Source organism: Prionailurus viverrinus, chromosome B4 (genome assembly GCF_022837055.1).
Source record: "Prionailurus viverrinus isolate Anna chromosome B4, UM_Priviv_1.0, whole genome shotgun sequence".
In the NCBI taxonomy this organism is placed as follows: Eukaryota; Metazoa; Chordata; class Mammalia; order Carnivora; family Felidae; genus Prionailurus; species Prionailurus viverrinus.
Genome location: NC_062567.1, coordinates 18,153,022 through 18,164,369, shown reverse-complemented (window position 1 = coordinate 18,164,369; position 11,348 = coordinate 18,153,022). Strand labels below are relative to the sequence as shown.

Below are 11,348 nucleotides of genomic sequence, written 5' to 3'. Positions count from 1 at the left end.
CCCAGGCATTTACTTTTTTGAGGTCAGTGGAGAATATATGAATTACTTACAACTACTCTACATTTTATCTAGTATGTATATACATAATGCTGAATAGTTTACAAAGGGCTTTTCACAGCCATTGTCTACTGTTGATTTTGATTCCGATAAACATCCTTTAAAGTACGTAGGGCAGAACCATAATTACCAGGCCCAGAGTAGTCTCTAAAGTGACATTTCTGTCTGATTATCCCTTTTGTGAACACAAAGAACCTGAAGCTCAGGGAGGTTAACGGATTTGCTCAAACAAGTGGAGGAAATGTGCAACCCTATGTTTCTCACTACACATTTGGGTTGTTTCTTTCAACCACTAAGAGCGATGACAGCTGACGTTGGGAGAGCCGACACCATTTTGGACAAGGGTACGACACAAGAGGGAAAGAACAAAAGGACTTGGGGCAACCTCTATGTTTAAAGGGCAGAGGAAACAAAGAGGAGCAAATGAACGGTGACCCACATAACCTGTCACTCTCCACCCTCATGACACTTACTTAAGCTCTTTAAGGCATAAGGGGCTATCATCCCCCGTCTCCTTGACCGAGGGGAGCAGATCACCAAGCACACAGTGGGTAGTCACTGTGGAGCGGAGGAAAAATGACAATCGATAACGGGCTTGCCCAGTGGGCTGAGTCAGGTAAGGATACACAGAAGAGGAGGATTCGTGGGGAAGGTACGGGGACAGCACTGTTTTTAGCCACACTCGTAATGGCAGCTTTTCCCGAGGCGAGTCAGTCATTCCCAGCGTTCAGGTGTACACGGATAGAGACAACGAACAGGTCTCCGGGAAAGGTGAGCGTAACGGATAAAAGGAAGAATTGTAAAGAACGTCGCGGAGGATTTGAATTGGAAGAAAGGTGCAGTTTGGGGCACGATTCTCCAGGCGAAACCAAGGGCTGAGCATGAGGAATCCAGGGCCCTGCCCTGTGGAGGGGGCAGTGGCGGCAGGAAAGGCAGCCAGGGTGGTAGGTGGGGGGTCTCCCTCCTGCATGACTCAGAGAGTGTAGCGAGGCTCAAGATCGGGGTTCGAAAGGCCTGAGGGTTAACAACTTCATTTCGGTGCCACCCTGGGAGGTGGCCAACGACGTACCCGGGTCCTTTCCCTTGGTGCTAGGAAAGCCCTGGTCTCCATGCAGCATGTCAGGTCTCGCCAGCTCTCCGGACTCCCGGGACCGGTAAGTGGTGGTTCCCCGAGCCTCATTCCTTCGCCTGACTACCGCCTCTGGGGGCTCCTCTCCTCCGACATCCTCACTCCTCTGTCCTCCCCGCCCCCCTTCTCCCTGGGGAGCAGAAAGGGCTGCCCTGCGGGATTCCTCGCGGGGCCAGCGCCGCACGCCCACCCCGCGGGGTCCTCGGCCGGTCGGGGGCGCCCAGCGCGAGTTCGCCTGCACCCCGGGGGCCCGCGGGACCACTGCGGGGCCGGAACGGGAGCCGGAGCCGGAGCCGGAGCGCCAGGCTGTAGCTTAACGGTCCCGCGGCCGCGCCCCGCCTGGCGGCGCCGCAACAGCTGCCCGCCCGCCCCCTGCGTCATGACGCCGACGCCCAACGCGGAAGCCGCTCGCGGCGCGCCTGGTCCAGCCGCGGGCTGAGCGCCGAGCCGCGGCGGGCGCGGGATCCGGGCCGGGGCGCGAGCCGAGCGCAGCCTCCCTCCTCTGCCGGGCCAAGCGCGCAAAGCGGGAGGAGCGGGCACGGCGCGCCGGGGCCGCCGCCGGGGGGATGCGGCTGCCTCCCCCGGCCGGCGTGTAGAGAGGGCGGGTCCCCGGCCTCGGGAGCGCGGCGGTGGAGGGGACAGAGGCGGCGGCCATGGCGACCCCCGGCAACCTGGGGTCCTCCGTCTTGGCGAGCAAGACCAAGACCAAGAAGAAGCACTTCGTAGCGCAGAAAGTGAAGCTCTTTCGGGCCAGCGATCCGCTGCTCAGCGTCCTGATGTGGGGGGTAAACCACTCGGTAAGGGCTTGGGCTGCGGCGCGCAGTCCCTTTCCTCCTCCTCTTCCTCCTCGCTCCCCTCCTCCTTCTGCTGCAGCTGCTGCGGGGCGGGGAGCCCGAGCGGGGACCCGGCCCTCCGGCTGCTCGCTCTCCAGGGTTGTCCGCCCGCCGCGGCGCCTCGGTGCCCCCATCCCCGCTCCGCGCGCCCGTCTCTCTGGGTTCCCCGGGCGCCACTTGGACCCCCTTTGGACCTAGAGCCGGTTGCGGGACGTAGGGTCCCATCTGCAGTTGAGCCCTGCGGCGGGTACCAGTGTCGTCCCCCGTGCTCCCGTTCGTGCGTCGGCCGGCTGGTCCCCGCAGCCGGGCAACTGGGAAGTTTGTGCAGGGCACGGGTCCTCCTGGGCTGTCAGCCCGGGCGGGGGCTGCTGGGGTCTGAGCCTTGCTGATCGCTCCTTGATGTCGGGGGGCGGCCGGGGCTGTCGGGTCTTCCGCTGGCTTCAGGTGTACCTGTGCGAGGTCAGGAGCGTCCGGAGCCTCCCCGCGGGGGAAGAGGGGTGAGAATACCGGAGATCGGGAGATGTGGGCAGCGGCTTTAGTGCTTAGGTCCTTTTTTCCTTTAAAGGCGATATTATCGGGCGCAGGGAATCTTTTTGGCAAAGAAAAAGCTCGTGTAAATATGGCACTGGGGTTTAGTATCTTCCTCTGCTCCTCTCCCGCATCGCCCTGCCGCTGTGCGGGCTGGAGAGCTGCTTGGCGGGGAGTCTTCCTCTCCACACCTCCTCCCCCACCTCGGGGAGCCAGGCCGAAGTCACCGACTGCGGAAGGGTGGCCTGGGGATGACAGGAGGAGGGGGGGGGGGTCTAGGCTGGGCGGAGGGAAAGCCCTCTCGAGTTGGCCGCACCGGTTTTGGGGGTTTGCTTAAAAAGGCTGGAGGGAGAATGCTCCGAAAGGTTAGCTTAACACACAGCCGGAGGCGGTGGAAGATGAGCCGCTGCGGGCTATGCGGACTGCGGTTTGAGGGTCTGAAATAGCCTCCTGCTGATCTTACTGCGAGAAACTCCTGCAGTTTTAATCTCCTTAGGATCAGGAAACCTGATCGGAGCTGTTGGCCGAGCCATGAAAGTTTAAGTGAGCTTGTGAATTCTGACCATGACCTTACCCACTGCAGTCAGTTAGCATGTGAGCAAAAGTGTAAGCTTGCTCTCCGTACTTTTGATTTCTGTGGACGTCTGTGTGCCCTTTTGAGCGTAATAGAAATGGCAGAAAACCATGCTGTTTTGTTTTGTTTTGTTTTAAGAGCACTCTCAATTTAATGAAGTTGTTTAAAACGGCTTAGAAGCATGCATTCTATTTATAGTTTTCTTGCAGAGGGCAAGCTGGGGAAAACGTGGAACAGTATCAGGATATATTGTGTTTGCGTGAAGTGACTGTGTCTAAGAAAGTTGAGAAATGGGTGTCTGATCCACTGAAGTTCATCTTCACTTCCTGGTAACTTCTTTAGCGATTGGGAACGTGAGCTTGTCCAACCGCAAATGTTGAATGCACCAAAAACTCTCCTCTTAAGGTGTATCGTAGTAAATAAAATGGAATTTTTCCTGTATGATGCATCTACAATTTAGAGTTATGCCTAATTCTATTAAGCTTTTTAAATTATTTTTTGTTAGTTGCTTTTTTTAAAAAAGAAATTGCTATTCTGTATTTATTGGTGCTCATATCTCCTTTGGAGTTCTGGTGTTGGGGTCAGAGAGTGTTTGTGTCTGAGGGTTTAAATGTAGTCCGGGACTGCCAACAATATGCTGCTGAAAAAAGAGTGTGCTTTCTGGGATTTAGTCCGAATTCCATCTTGCTTCGCAAAAGCTTGTAGTTGTGCGTATTTTATTGTAACCACTTACGTTGCTACCTTATATTTATGAATGGCTACATTTGGTTTAGAGTTTCTTGCTAATGGGAAATTTGTAAGCTATCTAAAGCTTGTAAAAATGACATATGATTTGTGGATGGTACACTTCGTGTTTTCTTTTGCTTTCGAGAAAAGGTAGCAACTCTTAGTCGTCCAGAGGAGTCAAGTTTTAGAGTATGTAACGTAACCATGTTATTCATTCAGCAACTTTGTAGTAGCCACATAGACAGTTCCAGACGTGGCGCAAAAGACGGCTAAGAATGCCACTCAGTTTTTTTGTCCAAATATCTTTATTTTGAGGGCTTAATCGGCATAAGAATGGTCTGTTTCACAGCCTTCTTTTTCAAAATGTCTATTTTCTTTATTAGCTCTGAAAAAAAAGTGAAGTGTATGTAACTATGAAATCTAAGTACCAAGATGTCATGTATTTCTGGTTGATTTCATTTTAGGTGGCAAAGTCTAATACTAGATAAACGTTTTTATATGAACTTGACCAAATATGACCAAAGTGTACAGTATAAAATGAGAATAAACTTTGTCAGCGTTATTAAGAAGGAGCAAACATAGTGCTGTATATGAATAGGGACATTTGAGAAAGCAGAGCAGGAAAGGAGAGAATAATTCAAATCAGTCTTTCTCCTACATCTCTTTTTTAATTTATTTTTATTTTTTTAAGATTTTATGTTTAAGTAGTCTCTACATCCCAACATGGGGCTTGAACTCACAACCCCAAGATCAAGAGTCACGTACTCTACCAGCCAGGCACCTCTAACATTTTTCTCCTACATTTATAACGTGGCCAGAATTAATGGGAAAAGATTTGTCATGAATCTAGCAATTTCGTGCTTTTATACTTCATTTGAATTTTTTTTTTCAACGTTTATTTATTTTTTGGGGGGGCCAGAGAGAGACAGAGCATGAACGGGGGAAGGGCAGAGAGAGAGGGAGACACAGAATCGGAAACAGGCTCCAGGCTCTGAACCATCAGCCCAGAGCCTGACACGGGGCTCGAGCTCCCGGACCGCGAGATGGTGACCTGGGCTGAAGTCGGACTCTTAACCGACTGCGCCACCCAGGCGCCCCTTCATTTGAATTTTTCTTAAGGATGTTTAGAAATAACTAACATTTGGAGTACTAAAAAGAAAAATCATGTTTATTTTTATCACGTAGGCATCTTATAAGAGGTTTGGGAACCTTGTACATACTATGGTAAAATGCTCACTGTAGATGTGTTCTAATTCTTTCTCTAATTCTGCTGACCTTGGGCATATAACTAGTTTTGCATCAATGTTTGCATCTGTGAAGTAAGGTGATTGGACTGGATGATTTCTAAGTATTTTTCTAACTTCAAGATTCAAATGTTTTTACAATCTACTTGGTTCACAGCATTATATTAGGATCCATAGACTAGCAATAGTAATAGTATGGAACTAAAGTTGCGTTACCGTTGTAACCTTGAACATGCAGCTGCATTCAGGGAATTTTCAAGGCCGTGACCAGAGGGAAGGATATCTGGGGTGATTGGAAGAGAGGTGTGAACTGAGAGTTTGTTGGATTGATTGGAGTTGGACTGCATTGCGGTCTATTAAGTCAAAGTCTATTTGATTGAAATGTAAAAACTTGAAATTAAGGTGGAAATTTCCAAGTCAATTGTGGCGGTAATTCTCAATGACAAGAATAAGCCTGACTTTGTGTGGTGAATTTGATACGTTACTGCTTTCTAACTTAAAATACCCAGCAATGAATGGATCGCTGCCAATTTTTATTTTAAGTATTTTAAGCAGGGAATATAATTGAACACATAAAGGAAAAGACCACTTCAGAAGGCAGTTTGTCTTGTTACATTTGGGATTAAACTGAAAATGATCAGGCAGTTAGCTTCTTAAAATTATATTTTAATAGTGCGTGGAACATGTAGAATGATATGAGCCAAGACTTGTTTTAAAGAGAGATACTCTAAAAGATTTTTACGAAGAGTGCAATGTGAGCCTTTTGGAAATGAGAAGTTAAAAACCTAATTAAGTATCGAAAGGAATTCATCTGTATAGAAGAAACGTAAAGGACATAAACCTTGTTTAAAACACATACGGTATTTAGAAGGAGTCCGTATTAACGCTAAAGTCTTTTTGTTGCAAGCTATAGAAATGTGAATGAGCTTAGCCAGAAACTTTAAAAATTAGGAGGGTTTTGGAGGTCTGTCACAGTGCAAGAAGGGATTGGCCACCAAACCAGGAGAACAGGAATAGGACTGAGTTCCGCCATAACTGGAAGCAGGTGCTTGGGTACTGTTGGGACTTTTCTGTCTGTTTGGGCTTTATTCTTGCTCATAGCTGACTGGTTCCCTCCACAGGACCGGGAACTGATGGTTCCTGAATTTAGCATTTTGTAATTCCCGCCCCCCCCCCTCCCCCCCCCAAAGGGACTCTCTGTTTCGGATTCAGTTCTAAAAATCCCATGGAGGGATTCTGACCCGTTTGGCTGCCCCCTGGGCTAAACAGGAGAAGACGGAAGTTCTTGCCTATTGGGGCAGTTCCCTTAAGAATGGAGAGGGCCTGGGGGCGCCTGGGTGGCTCAGTCGGTTGAGCCTCCGCCTTCGCCTTCGGCTCTGGTGATGATCTCACTGTCTGTGAGTTCGAGTCCCGCGTCCGTCCGGCTCCGTGCTGACAGCTCAGAGCCTGGAGCCTGCTTCGGATTCAGATTCTGTGTCTCCCCCTCTCTCTGCCCCTCCCCCGCTCATGCTCTGTCTTTCTCTGTGTCAAAAATAAATTTAAAAAAAAAAAAAAAGAAGAAGAATGGAGAGGGCCTGGACAGGCAGGATCGGGCAGGGATCTGTCCTAGTGGTAGTTTGGGCCAGTATGTAGTTTTCGGGGTTCAGCATCCATAGCTTTTGTTACATTGTCAGCAAGGTCTGGGACTTGAAATAAGCAAATAGTGTATTAGAGGAATAGTGGTGTCTTTGGGGTTCGTGGGTTTATATTTGGGCATGGAAAAAAAAAATGAAAGAAGGAAACTAGGTTTCAAAATGAAATGAGTGACTGTGAAATATTGACTGAATAGGATAATTATATCCTATAGTTAAATTAAAATAGTGATTAGCTAGACGTTAGCTGAAATGTACTGAATGGAACCCAAATAACCATTCATTCAAGAACTAGTCCCATGCTGTTTTTATTTCTTCCCTTCATCAGTACAGTTTTTAAGGTATCTATTTATTTATTTTGAGAGAGAGAGTGAGCCGGGGAGGGGCAGAGAGAGAGCAAGAGAGAGAATCCTAAGCAGGCTCCGCACTGTCAGCACATTACCCGTTGCCGGGTTTCATCTCACCAACCAAGAACTGACGCTCCGAGAGATGGTGACCCGAGCCGAAATCAAGAGTCAGGTGCTTAACCGACTGAGTCACCCAGGTGCCCCATGTTCTCTTTCCCTTAGAGGAAAGAAGAATGCCAAGCAGACACAATGTTTGTTATTAGGGAAATCGTTTTAAGCCCCCGAAAATTTGGGATTATATCCTGAGAAGAGAATGCATTTTCTTCTCCCTTTACCAAATAACTTTTACTGAATTTGAGTGTTCAGAATGATGCCCGTCACAAGACGATGATTTCTCTTTCTAAGCCAGGATCGTCTGCGCTGCCTTTTGAAAGATTTTCAGCAGGAATTGTAATAAAATCCGCCATAAGTTGACCAGCAAATACAGTCAAACGGAGCAATTAATTCGGCCAACATCCTCTTTGAAATGCAAATTTTGGAATTTAAGGGAATTGGTGCAATTGGGCAAAATGGTTTGTGGTCAGACAGATAAGGTTCAAATCCTGCCTCCATCAGGTGTGGACTCATTGAACAGATGATTTATCCACTCGGGCCTCAATTTACTCGTTCTTAAAGTAGAGATGATGGTGATTCTCTCACGGGGTTATTCTGAGGGTTAAGTGAGATAATGTATTTAAAGTCTAGAACTGTAATTAACCCATAATAGGGAGTTATAATTGATACCAAAAAAAAAAAAAAGATCAAATTCAGATGCAGTTAGGCTGGTAGCATATTCATAAGCACCAGAGAAGTGATTCTCAAAATTTACTGTGTGTATGAATCACTTGGGAACACTTTAAACACGCAGATTTCAACTCAGCGGGTCTGGAGTAAGTCCCAAGACTCTGTGTTTACCGTGCTCTTAGATGATGATGACGCTGCTGGTCCTTGGGCGACACGTTGAACAGCAAGACCGGCGGAAGGAATAGTGCTAAAAATAAAGAGAAGTAGTCAGGATTTGTCCTCTGACTGCATGTGTGGAATCCTTGAGAGAATGATGACCCCATGGTAGACTTAGAAAAGTTAGAAGGAATTATGTACTGAAAAAGGGTAAAACATTTTCCAGCTGGCTCAGTTGGTAGCTGGAGTGTGTGACTCTTAATCTCAGGGTCGTGAGGTCAAGCCCCCTGTTGGGCATGGAGCCTACTTTTAAAAAATACACAGGGCGCCTGGGTGGCTCAGTCGGTTGAGCGGCCGACTTCGGCTCAGGTCATGATCTCGCGGTCCGTGAGTTCGAGCCCCGCGTCGGGCTCTGGGCTGATGGCTCGAAGCTTGGAGCCTGCTTCCGATTCTGTGTCTCCCTCTCTCTCTGCCCCTCCCCCGTTCATGCTCTGTCTCTCTCTGTCTCAAAACTGAATAAGCGTTAAAAAAAATTAAAAAAATAAAAAATACATTAAAAGGAAGTGTCGAACTGCAGGTGACAGTGAATGGGCATTGTAGTGACAGTGTCCACCGGTGGGGTGTTGGAAGGTGGGATCACGGCTCAGGAGCAAGGTTAGGGCTGGGATGGAGAATGGAGAATTGCCCGTGCCCGAGTTGGTGGTGGAAGCCAGGGGGGTAAAGTAGGTCTCCGAGGGGACCACTTGGCTTTGAGGGAAGGATGGAGGAAGCAAGACATAACCCAGCGGGAAGGCCCGCGTATTAACGCTTCAGACATCACGGTGTTCAGGGACGTGCTTTCTGGGACGGTGGCTGATTGGTATGCACACATATACGCATCTATTTGTGTGGAAGCTGAAAGATTTAAAGAACGAATGCACGGAAGGAGAGGCAGCCCGTCTCTGGGGAAGGTTAGAAGTGGAAGGAAGGTGGGAGATACCATTTCATTTAGGGATGCCCAGGTGTTTTCCTCAACTCCGTCACTTTCCATTCTCACCTCTGCCGGCCTACCCGGATTTTTACCTTGACTGAAACGTTAAAAATACCTCCTAGCTCATTTTCCCCGTTATCTGCTTATAACCACATTCCCCTTTTTGTGCCACACAGCCCTGTGGCAGCCCGGCGAAGGCTATGTACGGACCCCTTCTTACAGTAATGCTTTTGGGTGAATAAATGAAAATACGGAGGGTACATCCCACCAAGTTCAGGGATCCCCTGAATTCTGTCCGTGGACCACCTGGGAGTTGTGGAGACCGACTGAAGACTCTTGAAAGAATCAGGCGGGAATGGTGTGGGGTGGGAGATGGGGAGGAGCACGCAGCAGCCAGGAAGAATAATCCATAGTAGGGATGTGCAGAGATGAAATTAATCGCGGCTGGGCACACAGGGCTAGTAGGTGCCGTGATTCAAACCTGTACCCTCAGCAGTGCCTGGGGAGCTCAGCCGGTTGAGTGTCAGACTCTTGATTTTGGCTCAGATCATGATCTCACAGCCCTGTGTTGGGCTGTGTGCTTGCAGCCCAGAGCCCACTTGGGATTCTCTCTCTCTCCTCTCTTTCTGCCCCTCCCCCCAAATAAATAAACATTAAAAACAACAATGACAAAACACCTGTCCCCTCAGCCATTGACCTCCGCTTGCCTGGGCTACCCTGGGAATGACTCACTTATGTCCTTAGTCTTTCCTTTCCTTTCCTTTCCTTAGTCTTAAAAGCTATACTTTGACAGAGATTAGCTGTTGATACGGAGGAAAAGTGTTCAAAGCAGTTTTTTCCTTTGTATATGTATGAATGATTATACATTCACGATATGAAAGATATGATATGAATGATTGTATATATTCAAAACACTTAGGAAGAGGGTATACACACACACACACACACACACACACACACACACACACACATATATATATAATTTATTAATGAGTAATGTTGTAGGGAGTTTGAAAACAGTAACCTACCTAAAGAGAAGCCTTTACATTCCAAGTAAGTCTGCATGGTTTTTCACCTGTCTGCTGTGGTTAAGAACTCAGGCCCCCGCGCCCCCTGGTTGGCTGTGTGACTTTGACAGAGTCATTTGAGCTCTCTCTCAGTTCCTTCCTTATGAAAAGAGGTAGACCTAGTACCTACCACAGAGGTGTGTTGTATGGGTTAAATGAGTTGGTGCTTGTAAGATGGCTAGAGAGTTGCTGGCATGTGATAGGCTCCTAATAGATGTTAGGAGTCATTAGTATGTCTTAAAAAATGTTTTAAGTGGTAGAACATGAGCAGTTTTTAGAGTGCACGTTCAGTTCATTTTTACCCTAACCTCACTCGTAGATAAAAAGTCGCAGTTGCACTTGGGATCCTTGTGCATCTCTGAGTTGTAAATTAACCCTTTTAGAATTCTCTTTGTGGCCTTTAATTTCTGTCTCTTTTTTGTTATAATGTTCTTTCTTGTATCTTTAATGCTGCCACCACCCACCAGGTTGTTTGAGGTGTGACAGTTTTCATTCAGATCTGTTAGTTGTACATTATGGTCCACTATTGGTTTGATTTCTCTTTCTTTGTTTCTTTCTTTGTTTCTTTCTTTGTTTCTTTCTTTCTTTGTTTCTTTCTTTCTTTCTTTCTTTCTATGGTCCGCTATTGGTTTGATCTTTCTTTCTTTCTTTCTTTCTTTCTTTCTTTCTTTCTTTCCTAATGTAAGAGACACTGTGCAAGACTCTTCGGATGCAGAAGGAATGTATTGTGGACCCTGCCTTTGAATTGCTCACAGCTTCAGGGGAAACGGACATATACATAGACGTATGTATAAATAATAGAGGATCAAGAATGCTGGGTGGGGAGGGAATTACATGGGTGGTCAGAATATAAACCTCATGAAGGAGACATTTGAGTGAAGGGATGAAGGAGGTGAATGGGTTGGATATGAGGATATCTGGGGGAAGGGCATTTTAGGTAGCAGGAACAGCTTGTGCAAAGGCCCTGAGGCTGGTGCTGGCGGGGCATGTTTAGGAAACCGCAGGGAAGCCTGTGTGGCTGGAGCAGTGTGAGAAAGAGGGAAAGTGATAGGAGATGGGGGCAGGGACTGGAGTATGATTACTTCTGCCCAAGGCTCTTGGACAAGAGTTCAGGAGGCGCAGACATGGGCAGGGCTTTGAAGATGGGGTAGAATGTTCCTGCTGGAGAAGACAGGGAAAGGTGTATGTGGCCAAGGGAACAAACTGGTAAAAGTAAGCAGACTGTGTGGAGAACGGTGAGTGGTCTGGTATGACTGTGGCCCCGGGCCTCGCCACTCACGGAATGTGACGTACAGAATGGCGG

At 47.8% G+C, this 11,348-nt stretch overlaps 1 protein-coding gene across 1 annotated transcript in view; it reads left to right on the top strand.

Annotated features, from left to right (window-relative positions):
* The first annotated feature begins 1,603 nt into the window (after positions 1-1,603).
* PIP4K2A (phosphatidylinositol-5-phosphate 4-kinase type 2 alpha) overlaps positions 1,604-11,348 on the top strand; it is a 192,588-nt gene continuing 182,843 nt past the window's right edge. The window contains exon 1 of the mRNA XM_047865340.1: positions 1,604-1,983. Coding sequence (XP_047721296.1) covers positions 1,840-1,983 — 144 coding nt within the window. The 5' untranslated portion in view covers positions 1,604-1,839. The remainder of the gene's footprint in view (positions 1,984-11,348) is intronic.